This window comes from Ascaphus truei, chromosome 4, assembly GCF_040206685.1.
Source record: "Ascaphus truei isolate aAscTru1 chromosome 4, aAscTru1.hap1, whole genome shotgun sequence".
Classification (NCBI taxonomy): domain Eukaryota; kingdom Metazoa; phylum Chordata; class Amphibia; order Anura; family Ascaphidae; genus Ascaphus; species Ascaphus truei.
The window spans coordinates 264,714,597-264,738,306 of NC_134486.1; the positions used below are offsets into that span (position 1 = coordinate 264,714,597).

The 23,710-nt window shown below is 41.7% G+C and overlaps 1 protein-coding gene across 5 annotated transcripts in view; it reads left to right on the forward strand.

Moving 5' to 3' along the window:
* ANKRD6 (ankyrin repeat domain 6) overlaps positions 1 to 12,833 on the forward strand; it is a 204,189-nt gene extending 191,356 nt beyond the window's left edge. For 4 of the 5 annotated variants that reach the window (XM_075597448.1, XM_075597449.1, XM_075597450.1 and 1 more), the window contains one exon: positions 9,415 to 12,833. In XM_075597448.1, the coding sequence (XP_075453563.1) occupies positions 9,415 to 10,016 (602 nt within the window). In that variant the 3' untranslated portion in view covers positions 10,017 to 12,833. The remainder of the gene's footprint in view (positions 1 to 9,414) is intronic. The other variant, XM_075597452.1, reaches the window with a different exon arrangement.
* The last annotated feature ends 10,877 nt before the right edge of the window (positions 12,834 to 23,710 follow it).

The window sequence follows — 23,710 nt, forward strand, 5'->3', positions numbered from 1 at the left end:
GATCCTAGAAATATTTAAAAGACTATGGGGCCTATTCACTAAACTTCGATAAGTTAGTGGCTGACCGCTAAGGTAATGAAGGGGTTAAATAGCTTTACCCGGTTTGTTGGTGGTAGAGGGGCAGGGTGAAGCTTGTAGTTGCCCCAGGATGGGTGTTTAGGCCATCCAGTAGGAATGAACCCCTTCAAGGTAATGAAGGAGTTAACCCCTCCCTCGAGGCCTAACCACCCACCTGGGGCAACTACCTCCTTAACCCCCCCCCCCCTCTACCACAAATAACACCACAAAGGAATGGGCAAATGTGCTATTAGCCAACAGTAGACTGTTCATGGTCCCATGGCTCAACAAAGTATCCGGCCGCTCCTCCTTCTCTTACCGTGCACCCCAAAACTGTAACAACCTACCAGAGACTCTCACATCCACCACCAATCTAAATTCTTTCAAATCTAAGGCTGTCACACATTTTAATGTGGTCTGTAACTGTTTCATACGCCCATAATACAAAATTATCTTTAACTGTGCATGCAATGTCTTGTATATAATGTATACCCTGCTCATTATGTAACTGTATTTGTAAACATGTATTATTTGTCTTAACTCTGTGCCCAGGAAAACGAGAGGTAACTCTCAATGTATTACTTCCTGGTAAAATATTTTTATAAATAAATAAAATTAAAATAAAAGTATGGCAAATAGTGCTCTTGCCCATTCAAATATACAATACAGTGCAATAAAATACAATACAAAATACAACACTATAAAAAAATACACTAGCCATTCTATCCATTGTTTGACATGTTGTGTCACCTATGTTCTCAACAGGGGCATATATAACCACATTGGCAACCTACTACCCACTCCCTTACCCCCAACAATCCCCCCACCCCCACCCCCGACCGACACACCCAGTAATGGGCAATAACCCTATTATCCAGATCAGGATAAAAGCACATTTGCCCATTAAAAAGAAACCATTAGCAGCAACTCTATAGTAAATAAATGTTGTACTTGCCCCTGCCAGGATGAAGGCCATGTTCATCCTCATCCTCTTCCGTGGCACCAACATTAAAATAAAAAAAAATCTACTGGCCCAGTAACCCTTAATTACCTTAGCGGTTATTAACTCCCCTCCTTGCTACTCACCGGGGAGACCTAACCACCCTCTCCAGGGCAACTACCTCCACCCCCCACATCCTCTACCCCATCACCACACATAAAAATGGGCAAAAGCCCTAGTAGCCAAATATGTCCAATAGCGCTTTTGTAGATTTTTTTTTTTTACACAATAAAATGAAATTGACATTTCAATACATTCAAATAAACAGTAGGCAATAAATCCATTGATTGTCACAGTGCCTATCTATGCCCTCAACGGGGGCACAGATGTCCACATTGGCAACCAATAGGCAACCTAAAAATACAAATTTATAACCAAAAAACACATAACAATAAAATAAAAACAAACAGTAGCCAAAAAAGGCATTGATTGTCACTCTTGTTATCTATGGCCTCAATGTGGCACAAATAACCACATTGGCAATGAATGGGCATACAAAAAAAAAACACAATGAAATAAAACACCAACTCTAAGGTAATTAAGGGGTTACTGGCTAGTAGCTATATTTATTTTATTTTAATGTTGGTGCTAGGGAACAGGATGAGGACGAACATGAGGATGGCCTTCATCCTGGCTGGGGTAATTACAACTTGTATTTACTATAGGGTTTCTGGCTAATGGTTTATTTTTTTATAACTTATATTTTTATTAATATTCTGGGCTGAAAACGTGACATTTATTTATTTTATTTATAAAATGTTTTACCAGGAAATAATACATCGAGAGTTACCTCTCGTTTTGTTTTCAAGTATGTCCCATTCCATTTCATACTTTCAAACAAGATGCATTGGTAATGCTGAACAACGCAAATGGCATGTACAAATCATAAAGAAATTACCACTGGGAAATGGATGGAGGGGGTGAGGGAGGGGGTGTGATGAAGGTCTTTTTTGTCTTGTTTGTTCCTGTCGCTTGTGGAAGCGTCTAGAATTTGGCTTAGCTCCCTCATTGTGATTGGCTCGCTTTGACTCCCGTGGGGTTCCATTCTCATCCTTCTGCCCTGACACTCCTGTCACTAGTCAAAGGAGAAAGCATCTAGAGCTATCAAAGCAATATCGAGGTGGCATTCACTCCTGGGATGTCCGTCTGGGCCAACCATGGCAACCAGACTTTTTGGAATTTATTGCCAGTCATTCATTAGATTTTGTTCCTAATTTTGGCCAGGGTCGGAATATCATTTTGTTTTCACAATGCTGCGATCTCGCACCTCGTTGCCGTAGAGAAATGGGCAATCAATTTAGAGTCAGTTCTGGATATACCTTGTAATGGTCTGTTCAATAAGAACAACCACGGGTCCAAAGGAATCACGAGGCCCAAAATCCTCTGTAGCCAATCCTTAATTTTTTCCCATAAGAGAGTCAAACCAAGGCAAGACAGCATGTGCAACAAGTCTGCTGGCTCTCCACACCGTCTGGGGCACAATGAGGAGTAACCAAGGTCGAATTTGGATAGTTTAAGTGGAGTAAGATACCACCTCATCTGGACCTTATGTTCTCCTTTAAGGTCGTGCAAACTAAGCTCTTTGAAGCTGCCAGAAAAATCTTTTCCCAATCTTCTTATTCTAGCTCTTCCCCTAAGTCCGCTTCCCACTTAGCTATGTATTGAAGCTTCCTATGATACTCAGCTCCAGAACAGATCACTTCATTGTACATTTGAGAGGTTAGTCCACTTGTATCTGTTTCTAATATAGAGAGTTTTTCAAAATTCGGCAATGGTGGACGGGGAGTAATTTTATTATAAAAAGCGCAGATCTGAAGGTACCTAAAAAAAATCTGAGTTGGGGATGTCCTTATCTGACATTATTTGGTCAAACGTTTTGCTGCCTATTCTACTCTCCAGATCCTTGAGTCTACAATACCCATTCTGTTTCCAAATTTTAAAATCTATGCTATACAGACCCAAAGCAAAGTCAAGATTATCAAATAATGGAGTCATTAAAGAATTTTTGGAGGTCTGGGAACATCTAAATTTGGAGGCCTCCCAAGCTGCTAACGAATTGGTCATTGAGGAAAGCGGTTCTTGAATGGATTTAAGCATCCTTTTTGGTGACCAAATCAAGTTATGTAACTCAATGGGTGTACATATTTCACACTCCAGTGCTACCCATCTTTTATTAGTGGGTTCTGTGTGCCATTGTGAAATTTGGCATAATTGGGCCGCCCTATAGTATGACAAAAGGCAATGTACCGCTAGCCCGTCCCCCAGAATTGGCCTCCTGAGGATGTTACTCTTGACTTTCGGGGTTTTGCCCTTCCATATAAATTTAGAGATCAACTTCTGAACCGAGCGAATATCCTTCAGCACCACTGGTACTGGTAGGGTTTGGAACAAGTAGAGAAGTCGGGGAAGTAGATTCATCTTGATACAGCACATCCTTCCAAACCAGGAACTACTATATGAGGACCACCGCCCGATATCTCCTTTCAATTTTTGTAATAATCTGGGGTAATTCACTTTGTACAGAGTCTTGTAGCTATTGATGATGTAGGTTCCTAGGTACTTAATGGCTACCGGTTGCCAATTAAAGTTAAAGTTTATAGATATCAGCTTTACCACTTACCTGGGCAGATTTACATTTAGGGCCTCTGATTTGGCTTGGTTTATTTTGAGGCCAGAGATTCTATTACATTTACCTAACAGATTAAATAGGTTGGGTAGGGAGGTGAGAGGCTTTGATAACACCAGTATGACATCATGTGCATAGAGAGCTAATTTATGCGATTGTTCCTTAATTTGGATACCAGATATGTCTGGACTTTTTCTAATTTGGGCTGCTAGTGGCTCCATGCATAAGGCAAACAGGGGGCAAAAGTGGACACCCCTGTCTAGCACCACTCTTAATTTGTAAGATGTCAGAGGGGAAGACCTAATGTGTCACCTTTGCGGCTGGGTTGATATACAGTGCCATAATTGCCTTTATTATTCTACCAACAAAGCCAAATGCACCTAGCGTCGCCTTTAAATATGGCCAATCTATTCTGTCAAAGGCCTTTTCTGCATCTAGGCTTAACACCATGACCGGGGTCTTTTTGTTGTTAGACAATTCAATCAGGTTAATTATGCGTCTGGTGTTGTCTGCTGCCTGCCTATTCTTAATAAATCCCACCAGGTCAGGGTGGATCAATTGGGGTAGGATAGGACCCAATCTGTTTGCTAGTAATTTAGAGTATATTTTGATGTCCGAATTTATTCGCGAGATTGGTCAATAACTTTAACAATTTGTTGGATCTTTACCTTCCTTAAATATTAAGGAGATGGATGCCTGAAGCATCCGACTCGGGAATGAGGCACCTGTCAGCAATGCATTGTACATTCGCAATAGGTGAGGGGCTAACAATTTGTCGAATTTTTTGTAATAGAGATTAGAGTACCCATCAGGACCTGGTGCTCTAGAGGGTTTCAGGTTTTTAATAACCTCCAACACCTCATTAGAGAAGTATCTTGGAAGCTGCTCCCTCTCTGCACTCAACCTAGGAAGGCCCAAGTCCTCCAGGAATTCCCTCAAGGCCTGCTCTGTTTTGACCCCATGGGCGACCTTCTCTCCATTATAGAGCTCCTCGTAATACTGTTTGAACTCTTCCACAATTAATTTGTGGTTGGATGTCAGTCCCCCCGACTTTCTACGGATAGTATTTATGTTATAGTTAGCTTGACTGTTTCTGATTTTGTTTTCTAGCATGGTATCTGGCCTGTTTGCTTTTTCATAAAACTTCCTCTTTGACCAATTGAGAGAGTTCTCAGCCTGGGAGGAAAGTAATAAACTCAACTCTATTCTCACATCTTTTAACTCATTTAAGATGTCTGTCCCCTTAGTTCGCCTATGTAGGTCTGAGAGTTCTTGTAATTTAGCCTGTCATTTCTCCAATTTTGCTTATCTCTCTTTTTTGCAACCTGCTGCGATGTTGATGAGGGTACCCCTGAACGTAGCTTTATGAGCCTCCCAAAGTGCTAGGTGGGACTCTACACTACCTTTGTTTATTCGAAATAATGTATCTATTTCTACATTGAGCTGAAGTACCTCTGGAATTTTAATAATTGACTCATTCAACTTGAAGTTTGCTCCAGGTCTGTCTAGATTAATTTGGGAACACCGTAGTTCGATTGGTGCATGGTCTGACCATGAAATATCATGGATCCGTGTACCAGAGACCTTTGGGACCAGTCTGCTAGAAACAAAGAAGTAATCTATTCTTTAGCCATCATGACTGTAAGAGTAGAATGTGAAGCCCTTTTCTCTCGGGTGCAATTCCCTCCAGATATCGGACAATTGGTTGTCTCGCAACCCACAAATGAATTTGATTGTGTTCTTTCTCTTAGCCCTTTTGGTAGGGATCGAACTATCTAGTTCCGGATCCAGTACCAGATTAAAGTCTCCTGCTAAGATTGTGTAGCCCTTTAAACACTCTGTCTAGGGTGCTAAAGAAAGAGGAAAAGAATTTCGGGTCGTATTAGCAGGGAGCGTAGATCTTAGCAATTGTTAAATATTGGCCCTGAATCTTGCCTACCAGGATTATAAACCTTCCATCCCTATCCCGCTTAATTTGCTCTATCACTAACGGGAATCTATTATGGAGCAGAATAGCAACCCCTCTTTTCTTGACAGTGGCTGAGGATAGATACAACTGTCTATATTGTTTATCGAAGTATTTCGGGTAATTGGATGTGCTAAAATGTGTCTCCTGTAAGAGGATGACAACAGCTTTCTTTTTCCTATAGTGAAGAAAAAAAGCTGTGTGTGCTGTGCACGCGCATAGTAAGTGAAACTTCTTTGTGTGTGTGTGAATATGTGTGTGTGTGTGTGACAGTGTGTGAAAGTGTATGTCTGTATGTCTGTGTGTGTGTGTGTGTTTGTGAGTGACAGTGTGTGTGTGTGTGTGACAGGGTGTGTGACCCGGGGGTGTGGGTGGGTGGTCTGCGCGCCGTGTCCTCTTCTCATATGTCAGCGGGCGTGTGGGGGGAACGGCGCCGCTGCCAGCCGCTTCTGCCATGCGTGGCGTCTGTCAGCGGCGCCATCACTACTGCGCATGCACGGCATATGTCAGCGGGTGTGTGGGGGGAACGGCGGCCGTTAGGAGCGTGACGTCATTTCCGTTTCACATTTTTGTCTCCATGAAGGAGTTTTGTTCCATCAAAATTGACTAGGTGTCACAAAAGAAGTTTCACTTCAAAAATGTGCAAGCGGACATATGTGCAATGATATTTACGTGAACATAAATATAGTTCAATGTGGTTTGGTGAGTAATCAAAACATGATACTATCCTTGGAGAAAGTGCAGCTCCCAAACAGGACTCCAACCCAGTCCAGAAAAAGTAGTGGCAGAAAAAATCAGGGCGCAAATTTCATCCAGGGACATAAATGAAATAAATAACAACAATAGTGCAACACATTATACACAATTTAAATACGAATTGGTTAAATCTGTGAATGTTAAACCCACGTGTTCCACGTGAAAATCAGGCAGTGGGGTTATATAGAGTAACCAACTCAGAAGAACATCTAGATAGGCTCTTCATACATCCAGAAACTAATTTCCATAAGGTCAGAAGAGGAGAGATCAGCGAACCCTCCTTCTGCAGTTTGGGAGATCTGGTAACTATCAGCCGTCAGGACCTCCCGTACCTAGGGCGGAATACGCTTACCCCCAACCAGGCACAGGGGTCTACCAGCTTCAGCAATCCTTCCACTGCTTCTCTATATTCTTTGGCGTGAGCCACATGTTGAAACTGCCGCAGACACCTCCAGGACACAGCCATTAATCTTCTCCACGTGGTCCTTGCTTTGGGCCATCGATCCTCCTCCAGACCAAGTCGCTGGCTCTCAGGCTCTGGGTAAGCTCTAATCCCCTCCTGGCTTTCCTTTTCGGGCTCCTCCACGGCAATAATAACCGGCTCTCGCTCTCCTTGTTCCCGGGCGGGTCCTCCACGTGCGCCCCTAACTCAGCATACTTTTAGACATCTAGGCATGTATAAATCCATGGCAGGGATACTCCTAATAGGAACACTGTGGGGAAGGGGTGATGCCGCTTTAAAAGTTAATTGATTTGCTAGAAACCGCAACCTTGTCTCCTCTAGGCCTTAATTGGCCACCATTTCTCTCTGACCACGATCGAGCGTCTCACTTCCCACCATAACGCCTCCGGAGAAGTATCTTCCTCAGCTCGGTGAGTAAAATTTAATCCCCACTTTTTTCAGGAACTCTTCCCCTTCCTCGATTGATCTCAGAGCCACAGCCCGGCCACCTTTGATCACTAATAGTCCGAAGGGGAATGTCCAGCGGTACCGGACGCCATTTTCCCTGAGGATTTTGCCCCTTCAATCTAGGGTGTTTGGGGACAGGTCCTGAAAAGTCTGCAGACTGATTTCTACGAAGGTAGTGGTGGGGGAATTACGTGTTATCACACACAGAGCTTCCTTTATTTTGTAGTTGTGTAAGCGTATAATAACGTCTCTGGGTGTTCCATTTGTCTGCGGCCAAGCTTAGCGATCCAGGTGAATCTATGCCTCAGTCTTGTCTAGTAAAATCGAAGTTATCCACCTATTCCTGTGTGGTGGTGTTGGTGGTAGAGGGGTGGGTGAAGGGGATAGTTGATCTGGGGTGGGTGGTTAGGTCTCATGGGAGGGTTTAACCCCCTAATTGCCTTAGGGATTAAGTCCTCCCGTAACCCTCTCAGGAGGCCTAACCACCCACCCTGGGGCAACTACAAGCTTCACCCACCCGCTCTACCACCAACAAACTAGGTTCTGCAACTCCTTCATTACTTTAGCGGTTAGCCACTAAGGTAATGAAGCTGGGCAAAATTTTTATTTTTTCCTAGGATTGAAACAGGAGTCCCTGGAGCTGAAATGAATGCAGGTCAGCTCGGGAGACCCCCGGCTTCAATCCTATTTAGTAAAAATAAAATAAACTCCTTTAGATACAAATTGCGATTCCGATCTTGCCACCCATTTGGAGATGATGAAAAAATTTGAGTTTTTAGTCTGCGATTTGCATATTGGAGCTTTGTGAAAAGCAGGACAGAACAAAAATGGTAGACAGCACTCAATAAATTAGTACAATGACCCCTGATTACCCTTCCCCCCATCGTATTTATACCCCCCGCACACCTTGTTTATTGTCTCCCCCACTCCCTGTCCCTGTGTTCCTTTTCCCTCACCACCTCTGTGTAGGGTCCATTATTATTTACCCGCTTGTACGATATCACTCCAAGTTGAGTTGTACTATCTTGTGCTTGCATTAGATTATTTACTTTTTGGCATATACCCTGTCTTGATTATTTTTCCCTTAGTCAGTGAGTGCTTGAACTCTAGTTGGTATTTGTGAAATGCACGTTTAGGCATTTGTTGAGCTACTGCACGGCTTGTTATAGCAAGAGTGATAACACTTGTTAAAAAGCCATTTTCAAGCGATTTTACCAGGTTATTGACGATTTGTGAATAGCTACACATGCCAAATAGTCTGTACAGTGCACGTTATAGTGTTCTCATTTGTTTTGCTGATTCACATGCTGTTCACAGTCTGCACCCACTCACTATCACTTTTGTTAATTATACTTAGTCTACTAGTACGGCATTAAGTTGATCATTCCTCCTCCCCCCGCCTTTCTACTGCAGTTAACAAGCGTTAAGATACTTATCGAAGTTTAGTGAATAGGCCCCTATGTGTGAATCATACACTTGTAGTACTTTTCATTTTACAGATTATAACTATTCCCTCTGCACTTCAGTACAAAGATAAGTGCTGCAAACTCAGTTCAATGGGCCACCATCAGGCCAAGAAACTTCTATTGCTGTAAATCTGCTAACAAGAAGTCAGAATAAGTAGTGTAATGCCCACACAAAACATAGACAAAGGACATATTAACTGTTGTAGGTCCCTTTATTTTACTGGTTACGTGGGGGTACTCAAAACTAATCATAAATGAATAGGGCAAAGGCATTGATGGTGAAGTACTCAAAATGCACAGCAATAAATCTCACCGACTACGGAATACTTCAGCAACTGATGAAGGGCACTATTGTTGCATGCATTTCTGAATACCTAGCCTGTAACTAAGTTATTAGGAGCATGCAGAACAATTTGTCACAATTATTTATATGAGTTCATAACTATCAAGATTTCATTATTTTATTTATAAAATATTTTACCAGGATAAAATTCATTGTTACCTCTAGTTTTCACGTACGTCCTGTGTACAAAATAGAATATAATAGATGACTCCTCACACCAGCTCTTCTTATTTATACATAGAGCATTAAACACATCAGCTAATACACTTGTATTTTCCCTTTCTTCTTAGCCACAGATCAGCAGTCTATTGCTGCTGTCCCTCAGACAGTGAGACCTAAAGATAAAGCATTAAGCTGCACCCCTACCTGCAGATTACAAGAAGGAGTGACATCATGCAGCCATCCCAATTCTAGATTAAGACATGCCAAAGTCCCTACCACTCAGAAGCCATTGAGCGAACCCAGAAAGGCTGAGAAACAGACTGCAAGTCTCACGGACCGGGGGACCCAGACAAGGAAGTGTGCAAAAAATGGTCAAGTGAGGCAGAGAGGTCAAACATCAGCACAGCAACAAGTACCGGCGCAGCAGCAGCAGCAGCAAGTATCAGCGCAGCAGCAAGTATCAGCGCAGCAGCAGCCGCAGCCCTGTAGTGCACCAGGAGAGCAGGGTGCCTCACAAATCAAAGACACCTCCCAAGCCTTGGAAATCACTCAATATTTTTTTGAGGCTGTTTCCACTCAGATGGAAAAGTGGTACGAGAGAAAGATAGAAGAAGCCCGCTCTCACGCAAATCAGAGGGCACATGAAGATAAAGAAGCCTTACAGCAACACATCAGAAGTTTAGAGGAAGAATTAATGAAGCTAAGGACTAAACTGCAGAAAGAGAGCTAGCATCAGTTCACTTTGAGAATGTAAATAGCATGAAAAGGATCTGACTTTACATGAACTGCAGTTGGCCATTTTGTATTACGCTTTTTGCAATTCAGAAGATTGACCAATTTTTGGGTGACTTATCAAGAACTGTGTCCTGTGCATGATAAGGAGCTGAATCTTTCTGAATCAAGAGTAACTATTTCAGGGGTTTATGAATCAGTCCCCTGGCTGTGTAAATGATGCAAAAACAACTCTACATTTATTCAAAAGTAATCAAAAGTAGGATTTCTTTTTAAATCTGGTGTTGTTTTGTCGCACTAGTTTAACAGCTGGGAGATTCTTATAGCACCCCTAAGAATCTTTTGACCTTAAATGCAATTGTGCCAATGTGCCATTGAATCAAATATTTGGTCTTTTTTGTTGTTGTTGTTTGCATTGTGTACCCTACAATCCTAACGTGTAACAAATGCATGTATAAAGCAGCATTACCCATTTATTGCCATAGGAACCTGCAACACAATTACTGTACATGCTCTATAAACACTGAAGGGGGTTGTAGGGAAAGAAACATCACAGTGTATGTCTGAAACGGGATATCTGATGCCATTTCCATATGCATGGATAATATTGCTAAATCTCAAATGATTCACATCCACGTGTGTAAATAAATAAGCATGTTATTTATAGATAAGGCTACATAGATTATATGTGGTAGAAATGTGTCACTTGTTTGCATAGTGTTTCGCAAGCCTCTAGGTCTCTTCTTTCAGTGCAGTAACCAATCAGTGTGATAGTTACTGTAACAACAACAGCAACAGCAACAGCCTTACAACGTGTTAGTTGAGAAAATATGACAGCGTGTGGGGGTTAGGAAAGAACAAGATAGATCTGCCAAGCAGCAATTCTGCATAATAAGGGGCACTAGATCCTTACGTGATAAAAGTCTCTGTTTTTTCTGCTTCTGAAAAGAAGAACCATTCTTGGGGCCTCTGCTTCAAAGTTGGAGCTGTACAATACTGGAGCCTAATAGCACCAAATATTTTGATTTAAAAAAAAAAAAATCCGATTACATTTGATATTTTTATCCCTCTGTTGCACTAGGTTTGCATCTGGGAGACTGCTGGTATTTATGACTAGCCTCCACAGACTGTCTTTCTCGGTAGGTACTGTAATACGGCGAAAGTACGTTTTAAAACAGGAATTAGGTGTCAAAGTCTAAAAGATACAAAACTAAGCCAAAATACAGCACCAGATGAATTTGGTGCTGTGTCTGAAAGGCTTCTATTTAAAAAAAATGTATTCATTAAAAATTGGCGAAGCATTGAGTGTGTATATAATATACTGTATATACACTGTGTTCAAAAAAACGAGACCCCTTTTAATTTTCATCGCATATTGCATAAAAATCACTAAATTTTCATGAAAATGTGAGCAATTATAGGTCTGCCACAGTAGATTATTACATTTAAGAATTATTTGATAATCTAATAACTATTCTTTGGAATTGGTGACAGCATGATGACCTTGTCAAGTGCATAGTTACATGGTATTTAGCAAAGAAGATAAGTACGTTATAAAGTGCTTGAGACAGATCAAGAATTATGGTCCAAAACGCTTACATAAAATGCTTTCTGATAAAGGATGGTCTATTGGAGGACTGAAAAATCTAATTTGAAAATCAACGTACCGTTGAGAAGTGAGCAGCGTATGGATTGTGCAATCAGGCACTGGCGTTCTCGTCTTCAGGCGTGCATTTCAGCAGGAGGACATTTTGAACACACTTCGAACTCAAACTTTATAGTAATCTTAGTGTTTCCGACTAGATTGCAACGGTTTAACACATTTACGAGCTACGACGGAAAAACGCCTACTTCTCATTTAATGAATATGAACCTACCGCAGCGTATATGGGAGTTGCTGACATAATACAGTGACATAAATTCAGTTAACTGTCTACATTGTGCAGTAGTGTTAATCTACATAAAATACCTACAGTTGTTCACATTTTCATGGGGATTGAGAAATATATAAAGTGTGATGAAAAACCAAAGGGGTCTCTTTTTTCCTGCACATATATTTATGTATATACACTAGCACACAATGCGTTTGTTGAATGAGGACTGCTTTATTATATGTATTTTTAAATATTTTTCTTTTTGTACTGATATCCATCTGCTCTTGCTTTTGTGGTCTCATACGCTGAACAGATAACATCATAGAAGTTTCATGTTGGTTTAATAAAATAAGTCACGTCACATTTTTTTTTTCTGGCATTGACAAAAGCTCTAAAAATGTTTGACACAATTCCTATGCTCTGAACAATATTCCTGCAGATCAAACAAGGCTGTGGAGGCGCAATATAAATGTATCCGTATATCTAAACCTGAAACTAGCAAAATGACAACAAAAAATTGTAACGTTCGTAATGTTGAAATCCATATATTTCTGCCATGTATTACATTAATGTAAAAACTCCTTGGCCTATTCTTTGCAAGACAATAAGAGGACTATCTAGCCAGGCGAAAAAAATCTTACTGATTTCAATAGGACATTTTCAAGTCCAGGACTGTTATTTGCAGCAGGAGGAAGGTGTCTGGTACATTGAACAAATACCAGGAGCGGTTTTATATCCACTTGTACATGATACAGCGGTTCAAACTGTTGTTTTTATATTCAGAAAAGTACCTCAGTATTTATGAGTATATGGAAAGTGTATTGTTTCCTGTGCTGTATTTCATTTTTATAATAGCCCACACATGTACGTGCATTTTATTTATTAGTTTTTACTGTATCTAGTAACATTTCAGTTGTGCTCAATAAATATTACAACCACAAGTGAATGTTCTACTTCCGTGTATTATCTTGTTCAGTTGTCAAAATACATTACGGTTTATCCATAAAAGACAATAATATGTCATGCTTGCCCAACTACACAACTATTGATAATCTTTTGTGTTGTCATTTCTCATAGAAATGTATGGGGCCTATTCCGGTAGCTTCGATAAGTGACTTATTGCTGGTTAAGCACACTTGTCAAGCCATTTTGCATGTTTACTGTAGCTATTCAGAAAGCTTCGCTAACGGCATAACCGCTTGCAAAAGGCTTTTTAACGATCGTTATCACTCTTGCTCTGACAAGCTGTGCGGCAGCTCAAAAAAGGCAGGAATGCAAATGTATTTGCCAGTCACTGATATTCGGGTAGTTTTAATATGCACATCGCACCATAAACCCACATATTTTCTTTTTGCCATATTTTCTATTTGGGTGGTGAGATCGGAATTGTGATGTCCCTCCAGAGCCTGAAAGGTGACAGTGACAACTTAACACTATCTCCATTTGTATATATGTCCCCTCCAACCTCCCTCCAAATAAATTAGGGAGAGATGCCGGCGCTGAAAAATGAACATACCTGAGGTACCCTGGGAGATATGCTAATGTCTATACAAAGTATATTTCAATGAGTCACACATCCTAAAATATATCCTTAAGACCAATCAGTCTAAAGGCCCTTGTGATGAAGGGGATACACGTGTCAGACCCAACAGAATTAGAAACCACAACTCTGCCATTCATGGCAGCCGCTCTAGCATTGAACTAATCCAGATGCTGGGAAATGCTATTGTCACAGAAAACTTTGGCTTTTCTTTATATATATATATAAAATATATAATGAAAATCTATTCGCAGCCGGCACACACAAACATTAGGAAATCCAGATGCTTGTCCCATAGAAAATCATAAAAGATGTATATTACCAGATGATGGTCCAGTAAGGAGAGACAGCACACACGGGTAGAAATGCAAAAGTGTATTAAAACACAAAAAACTAACGTTTCGGTTCCTACAAACGGAACCTTCCTCAGGGTCATACAGTGTTAGAATGAAGACCACTGCAACTTATACCCCCACCAGTGCACACAAATCATACAATCAACCAATGAGAACACTTCTCAAAACCCCACATGACATCAAATGGTAGCTAAATCCCAATGTGCCAATTGCAGTGCATGTCACAGTCAATGTTTACCCAGACTCAATTAGAATCGTGGCAACGCCTAACTTTAAGGACTCAATGGATCTTCCTGGCTTCCAGTACATGATAAACACAGAGCAGCAGTCTTTTAATTGAGTCCTTAAAGTTAGGCGTTGCCACGATTCTAATTGAGTCTGGGTTAACATTGACTGTCCTATCAGGGCTATCTTTCTAAGTGACATAGTAAGAACATGCATTGCAATTGGCACATTGGGTTTTAGCTACCATTTGATGTGTCATGTGGGGTTTTGAGAAGTGTTCTCATTGGTTGATTGTATGATTTGTGTGCACTGGTGGGGGTACAAGTTGCAGTGGTCTTCATTCTAACACTGTATGACCCTGAGGAAGGTTCCGTTTGTAGGAACCGAAACGTTGTTTTTTGTGTTTTAATACACTTTTGCATTTCTACCCGTGTGTGCTGTCTCTCCTTACTGGACCATCATCTGGTAATATACATCGTATATATATATATATAGATATATATCTATATAATATATATATATATATATCCCTTCTGTAGTATTATATAATGACCTTTTTCATTCTTTATTTTACTGTTAATACCATTTGAATAAATGTTAAAGCATCCTTTGATTTCTATAGCAAGTTTTAGCCACCTTACCAGCAATGCAAGATCTTTGCAACACTTTCCTGTTTGCATGTGTGTTTTTTTTTTTAATAAATCAGTTCTGTAGTAAGAAAAAATACTTTTAGCAATTTCCGTTTAAAAAAAAAAAACTTTGAAAGACCAATTTTCTTGTATTCTATTTTAACAAGCATGTTTGTTCCTATAGCAACCATTTACATTCCCCAGATCTAAAGATGTCGCCAAACTTCGCCGATCAATAGACGGAGAACGAATTGACCGGCAGCTATGCAGTTTTTTAGGTAAGTAGAGATTGCCCACATGAAACTATTGAAGTAAAAAAACAGGAGCTTGAACTGCAGCTTTAAACTGATTGGTTATAAGGATGTATTTTAGGACGTGTGACTCATTTAAATATACTTTGCATAGACATTAGCATATCTCCCATGGCACCTTAGGTATGTTCATTTTCAGCACAGGCATCTCTCCCTAATTTATTTGGAGGGCGGTTTGAGGTTACAGATATACAACTGAAGATACCTATTAGGTTAGGAAGTAGTCCTCCTCGTACTCCTCCATCCAGGTCATCCACCTGGTAAATGCAACTAGAAACTTGTGTGGTATGTAATTTTTGTTCCAAATGGTATATATCAAGAAATGACCTTACTGAATACCATTTTGACACACATTTCATACTGTATGGTAGAATATTTCAACACGTGCAATGTTGCAGTGATAACATCAAAGCTACCTGAATATGCCCCTAGGAGTCCCTGTAAAAGGAACTGCTTATTATATGTTAACTCTCAGAACGCACACATTTATCTTGCACGTTCTGTTAGCACATCTGGCACTGCTGCTGAGTGCAAACCACATGTCAATTATCAGACAGAAATTCTCAAATGCAGGTAGGAATTGTTGGCATTAACAAAAAAAGATATGGGTCGATGCTTATGACATTCACATAAATCTTTATCATATGATTCTGAGCTCACTTTCCTGAGATTTGCATTGCGAACCCTTTTCTTGGTTATCACTCATTGATTTGTTTCAAGTATCTAGTAAGTGCAAGTCGAAGAAGACAAAGGTTCGACACACAATTTCACATTTTTGTAAATGTTTTTGTGTCTTACTGCATGGGTGTAAATTGATGACAGTACAATATTCACTGGCAAAGTAATAAAAGCTAATGCTGCTTGGGTTGAAATGATGTGTCTACTCGCTATATTATATATTTAAACCATTATTACTGAGAAAGCAACATGAGCATTTCTGTAAATATTGTATAATATTTTCAGTGAGTACCAATTGTTAACTTTCCCCAGAATAGACATTTATAGCCCACTCCCACTCAGAATAAGCAGTCGTGTAGTTACTTAATGAGGACATTGTGTGCTAAAATGAGTTATAATTGATGCATTTGTTGAATGAGGACTGTTTAATTCTATTTTTGAAGTTGGATAGAAATTAGCTCCAAAAACGTTGGAAAAAAACACCAAGAAAAGGGATATGGGACATTGTCCAACATTATTTGAATGCACTTTTCTAGTGTTCTGTGGCCTACTAACACCCATACAGACTTGCGTTGTCTTCCAGGTAAGGGGAGCGCTGTAGTTCTCAAGATGAAAAAGCCTTATTTCAGGGAGTAACACCAAGTTTAGCTATGACTTAGAAAAAAGTAGCACTAAGTACCCACATTAACCTTAACTGAGCATCTCATTATCACTAACATTAACGCTAAGCACTTTACAGAAGAAACATGTCACTATGTACAGTTTTATCTTTAGTGCATATAGTGTACCGTTACGAAGCCCAATGGCTACTACCCGAATTTAGGCCTCTGTGGTTTTTTTAGCAATTGCCAAAAATCAGGGCTGCTCCAGACTTTCATTAAGGGGTTTTCATACATTATGTAATGCGATCAACTTCTTTAGAGCTTTTTTAATTTATTTTTTAAAGCTATAATTCTGACACAGTTTTGACTACTGTAAGTGAATACTTACACAGGTAAAATTATGCAGCCCAATTCTAGTGTCATTTTAATCTAAAACAAATATGCCCATGGGAAGGATGTCATCAAAATTGACTGATTATTTCCAAAGGTTAACCATGTCACTGCCAGAGGTGCAGGCAGTGTATTGCAGCACAAAGTGTTACATGACCGAAGCATTCTGCAATCAGAAAGCATTAATACATCTGACCCTTTAGGCACTTTCACATATCTCACATGTTCCTTTGTTGTTCAGTTCCAGCTTGCAACAGTTCCTTCTCTTGTAATGGTGAAGAGGTTTAATCCACAAGACAATAAGAAATATTATGTATTCAGTGAAGACATCTGTTTAAATGGAGCTTACCTTTATGTAATTAGCAGGCTTAAATAATTTTTTTGATCAAATTTGGAACCAAATTACTCCTTTGTTAAAGGAGCAGAACATGTTTTTTTTTAGGTCGAAAGTAGGGGGTCTCCAGAGCTGAACCGCATTAATTTCAGCTCCGGGGACCCCCTACTCTCAGAGATACCTCCGTAGTGGGTGCCGTTAGCAGCTCCGGAGATTTAAAGGCCCTGGTTACATGGACCAATAGGAACCTGCAAGGGATGACATCACGGCTTGTTATTGGCCTGCCATTTAAGCTGCCATTTTGTTCCCCACACACAGCCCAGCTGGAGCTGCTACTGGCACCTCCTATGGAGCTAAATATCTCGGGAAGCAGTGGATTCGCAGAGCTGAAATTAGTGCAGTTCAACACTGGAGCCCCCTGCTTCAAACCCCATTTTTTTTTTAAAGGCAAAAAAAAAGGAAAGCAGGATTCTTGCTTTAAAAGACTTAAGATGTAAAATGTCAAAAAAACACAGAACCCCAGTAAGCTCTTTTTGGGAACCCCTGAGCCCCCACAAAAAAATATATATATATATATATATATATATATATATATATATATATATATATATATATATATATATATATATATATATATGTATATGTATATGTGTCAAAATGGAGTGCTATTGAGCGTGGCATATGTATACAACAGACGACAGAGAAGCCCAATGCTACATCCAACATGACAGAAATACACAGTAAAATACTTATATATTCTCTTGAAATAGGGTCATTTAGTTTAACCCTTTGGCCAAAGCGTTGTAAGCTTGCGAGCCACGTCAAGGCAGACACCTGTTCGCAAGTCCTAACACTACCAGATAAAATACTAATATACCTCTATTACGATTCAAATTCTCATTTACCTCTATTAGGAGGGAGAAAGACCACAGTGGGTCTATATCCAGCAGAATGAGGCACATGCAAACTAGGGAAGTGGGGAGGGGCGGGCTTAAAACCTGGGAAGGAGGAGCCACTAACCTCCACCAGCTGGAACAGCTGAGAATGGGTTAACAAAACACAGAACCCCAGTAAGCTCTTTTTGGGAACCCCTGAGCCCCCACAAAATATATATATATATATATGTATATGTGTCAAAATGGAGTGCTATTGAGCGTGGCATATGTATACAACAGACGACAGAGAAGCCCAATGCTACATCCAACATGACAGAAATACACAGTAAAATACTTATATATTCTCTTGAAATAGGGTCATTTAGTTTAACCCTTTGGCCAAAGCGTTACTGTGTATTTCTGTCATGTTGGATGTAGCATTGGGCTTCTCTGTCGTCAGATGTAAAATGTCACTAATACATTACAAGCCAAATACCACAGGTTTTTTGTATTTGTTTTCCGTTGAGAGATGTAGGCTGGGTATTACCCGCAAAGACAAGAAAAAGAATGAATTGGTTCGGAAGCAAACCAAAGTTTGTGACATCGCATTGGTGAATTACAATGGCAGTGGGTCGCACATATCGCAAGAAGAAATGCCTATTGTTGGACAAAGATGGTACTCAACTGGATTAGTAGCAGATAAGTAGGACGGGAGGAAGAAATCAGAATTTTTTAGGGGCAGAAAAATGGAGGAGAGGCTTGCAACAGCAGTACCCATTGGGGTATAGTGCCCCCATACACAATGTAATGCAGTAAAGGCCAGGCAGCAAACATACAGTATTATGCTTTTGTAAATGCATTTCCAACGTTATGAAGGATAAATTGATAATATTACTCAGAGACGCTCCCAAAAAATTGAAAGATCAACTTGTACAGTCACTTTGAATGCAATAAAATAACAAATACCTATTTTTTGGGGAGATAGAAGGGTTATTTAAGTATGAACGGTACAAAGTGTGTAAAGATGTGCAGCCAACAAAAATGGTATTGAACTCTACAGGAAATCACAGTTTTGAGTGCAGACAATTTAAAAACTGTCGCAGCCAAGAGTTATATATTTATAAATATATTTTTATGAACTCCCTTTCCTCTTTTTTTTTTCATATGAGGCTCCCTTTAAAGCTGCAGTTCAGTCTTTTTATTTTTATTTTTTTTTAATTAATTTTTTTAATTCAATAGTTTCATGTGGGCAATCTCTACTTACCTAAAGAACTGTATAGCTGCCAGTCAATTTGTTCCCCATGTATTGATTGGCGAAATTTGGCGACATCTTTAGATATGGCATATGTTTTTCATCTGCTTCTGTCAGTCAGTGGAAGCTCATGAATATTCATGAGCACTCCTGCACTGACGGGCTAAAGGGAGGGCAGGGCTGACAAAGGGGTGTGCCAGGGCTTGTGACAGGACATGAAGGGGCAGTGCCTAAGCAAATGCTTGTTAAAATAAAATACAAGAAAATTGGTCTTTCAAAGTTGTTTTTTTAAAAACAGAAAATGCTAAAAGTATTTTTTCTTACTACAGTACTGATTTATTAAAAAGAACACACATGCAGGATATTGACTGAACTGCAGCTTTAACACATCCGGGTATTTATAAAGCCTTTATAGCTGAATGGCCCACGAACATTGACTGCCCCGGAAGAAGCCACTCCCTCTTTGGCAAAATGTGCGCTGGGCGTCTTCGATGGCTCCATGCAAAAGCTTCTCGTGCCTGGAGGCCTACAGATGACTTTTGCAAGCTGGGCCCAGTGTTAACCAATATTTGTGAGACGTTATCCCTATAATCTTGCATCTCAACGTGATAAGCGGCATTTGTCTCAATTTTTGGTGAAATAATGTGATGGTGAATTGGAACAAATAGCTTAGTTTTTTTCCCTTCCTGGGCACATTGAATATTATTTACCTGTACATCATTATTGAGGTCTAGGTTGCATATATTGATAGAGGCTACTGCTATGTTTAAATATTTCCCCCTATATGAACTGGGTGATGTGTTATCTATCTATCTATATCTATATAATTGAAAATGTTGTGTGTTTGCTGTTCTTATGGGAAATCTGATTGGTCCGTCCGTCTGTCACTCAGCCTCTGGCCAATCAGATTTGTCCGTGCCCCGGTCCCGCCCCCACACGTATTTCATTGGCTTACTGCCACACACACCCACAGCTGGGCACGCACAACCACCCGGCCAGTCTCCTCTTCTCCTCACCCCGCGGCCTGGCCCACTCCATCCCCGCCCCCATCACCTCCCCCCTCACCCAAAGCTCACCTCCCCACCATCACCCCCCCTCACCTGCAGCTCACCTCCTCGCTACCACACTCACCCGCCCACAACCACCCGGACAGTCTCCTCTTCTCCTCCTCACCGCTGTTCTCACCCCGCGGGACTGGGGGAGGGGACACACGACCACCGACGACCGGGGTAAGGTAGGTGAACGGCCACACGTGCCGGGGACCGAGGTGAGGGGGGGACAAGAGCCGGAAACATTTGCGGAGCGCCGCCCACGCACCTGCCCACTCTGCTCTCCTCACCCCGCGGGACCAGGGGGGGCGACCGCCGCCGACCGGGGTGAGGTGGCTCCTCAGCGGGGACTGCCGGAAGCGCCTGGGAGGGTGGGGGAAGGAGCGCTGGGGGCAGGGTGACCCAGCGCCGGAGAGAGGGGGTGGGGAAACAAGCGCAGGGGACAAGAGTGGGGGGATACAGGCGGGGGGGAGAATGATGAGGGCTGCAGGGGACAGGGGGGGATGCAGAGGGGGGAGAATGATGAGGGCTGCAGGGGGGGGAAGAGTGATGAGGGCTGCAGGGGGGGGGAGTGATGTGGGGTGCAGGGCGGAGAGTTATGTGGGGTGCAGGGGGGAGAGTGATGTGGGGTGCAGGGGGGGAGAGTGATGTGGGGTGCAGGGGGGAGAGTGATGTGGGCTGCAGGGGGGGCAGTGATTTGGGGTGCAGGGAGGGAGAGTCATGTGGGGTGCAGGGGGGAGAGTGCTGTGAAGTGTAGCGGGGTGAGAGTGCTGTCCAATGCAGGGGGGGGCAGTGAGGTGAGGTGTCCCGGGGGGAACGGAGCTTAATGGGGGTGGGAACCGAACTGGGAATATGGGGGGGGGGGGGAATGGAGCTGAGACAGAGGGGGAGCTCTATATCAGCTAGTTAAATCTAAAGATATTGCGAGCTCATGCACTGATTTCTCTCCCCTATAGAAAGAGAATTTATCCTATTTTGTTTATTCCTTCCTTGCACAGTGTTAGACTTTGGACTGTGCAACCCCCATAATAGAGAAAAAGTATGACCTAATGTTCACAAAAGGGGGTTAATATTCAGTACAAGGCTAGAACATATGGGACAACAGCAAGGTCAACAAGACAGAATGGAAGAAAATCTCCGAGAAGCAAAACTTCTCTCAACTGTACTTCCTTAGGCTGAGTCCCCAGTGACTGCTGCAGCACGCGCTACGGCATGCGTGCCACACCAGAGCACAGCCCTCTATGGGGCAGGCCCCATTCGCCGTGTTTGCGATTTCGCAACCGCTGGCAGGTAAGACAAGAATGTTGTCTTTTCTTGCAGTGACGCAATCACATGGTGTGCGGGCAGCCATTGGCAGGGCAGATAGTGTGGACCAATAAGAGTGCAGGTAGTGTAGACCAATGCCAGTGAAGTGCTGTGGTTTGACGTCATGGCCGCGCCCTCCCCCTCGTCATGGCTGCGCCCCTGCGCATCCCATCTCTCCACATAGACCGCAGATCGCGGCTTTTACCCATGCACATGCTGCCAAGCACTCAGATGCGCGTGCTGCCGTGGCCACTGGGCCTGTAACCTAAGATGCCAAATATCTGATGTAGATACTAGCTGTAGACACTGGATACATAGCACGGCTTCCGTCCTCCCCTGCAGCGGGCCCTGTGTCTCTCTCTCCCTGCAGTGGGCACGGCCTTTGTCCCCCCCTGCAGCGGGCCCTGTGTCTCTCCCTGCAGTGGGCACGGCCTTTGTCCCCCCCTGCAGCAGGCCCAGCCTGTTAGCCCTGCTCCCACACCGGAAGTTGGGCTGTTTGGCGCTGCACCAGAGGCCTCCAGGTAAGGGGGAGGAGAGGAGGTGAGGTGTATGTGGTGGAAAGAGGGTTATTATGTGAATGGTGGGGGGGTTATGTATATTGGGGGAGGGGTTGTGCCTCCGACAGCTGCTGCGTGCCTCTCTCTTGCTGGAGGCCTCCCCAAAGGTAAATGTATTTTGTGTGTGCGCGTTAATTGGTTGGTGCCCGCCACTCTCTTCTGAACTCTCAAGTGTGCCCTTAGGCACATAATGTTCGGGGACCCCTGTCTTAAAGGAATGCAGGAGATATAAAGGAATGCAGGAGATATAAAGGAATGCAGGAGATATAAAGGAATGCAGGAGATACAGGAATGCAGGAGATACAGGAATGCAGAGATATAAAGGAATGCAGAGATATAAAGGAATGCATGAGATATAAAGGAATGCAGGAGATATAAAGGAATGCAGGAGATATAAAGGAATGCAGAGATATAAAGGAATGCAGGAGATATAAAGGAATGCAGGAGATACAGGAATGCAGGAGATACAGGAATGCAGAGATATAAAGGAATGCAGGAGATATAAAGGAATGCAGGAGATATAAAGGAATGCAGGAGATATAAAGGAATGCAGAGATATAAAGGAATGCAGGAGATATAAAGGAATGCAGGAGATATAAAGGAATGCAGAGATATAAAGGAATGCAGGAGATATAAAGGAATGCAGGAGATATAAAGGAATGCAGGAGATATAAAGGAATGCAGGAGATATAAAGGAATGCAGAGATATAAAGGAATGCAGGAGATATAAAGGAATGCAGGAGATATAAAGGAATGCAGGAGATAGATATAAAGGAATGCAGGCGATATAAAGGAATGCAGGAGATATAAAGGAATGCAGGAGATATAAAGGAATGCAGGAGATATAAAGGAATGCAGAAGATATAATAAGGAATGCAGAAGATATAATAAGGAATGCAGGAGATATAAAGGAACGCAGAGATATAAAGGAACGCAGAGATATAAAGGAACGCAGGAGATATAAAGGAACGCAGAGATATAAAGGAATGCAGGAGATATAAAGGAATGCAGGAGATATAAAGGAATGCAGGAGATATAAAGGAATGCAGAAGATATAAAGGAATGCAGGAGATATAAAGGAATGCAGAAGATATAAAGGAATGCAGAAGATAAAGAATGTATGGGAAATTGATCACAGAAGTTAAAGGCAGGGTGGGGAAATAAATATGCATGTGCAGAATGAGGTGAGAATGATGTAGGTTAATGTTTTTTTAAAGTATATATACACTAATACTTAGGAAGAGGTGATTTGTCTAGAGCAGGGTGCTAGCCCTCATCACACTAATGGAAGCTATTGTATTAACCCTAACTGTGTGCTGTGCTTAAAGAAAGCCAAATCTATTTTGCTCTTCGCGTCAGACTCGTCTTCCTTTACAGTCAATGATTGAACTGTAATTCCTTGTTGATCATACAGGTAACACAGAGGTATTTAAAAGAGAACATACAAAGGAACACTTGTATCACCTAGGGGAATATATTCATAGATTCAGATAATATTATTTCATAGATTGCCCTGGCTAGGATTGATTGTAGATGTCATGTTGTCAACAAATGTTTCTGTCATCATAAGAAGGGTATGTAGAGTTATTGGTACCTTATCATCATTGCTACTCAGGGAACTACTAAAGTGGAGGTATCGGTTTCTGCTGAGATAAACAGGAATAGAGGTATTAAAAAATAATAGAAAAATACCTGTCTGGAGAGATTAAACAATT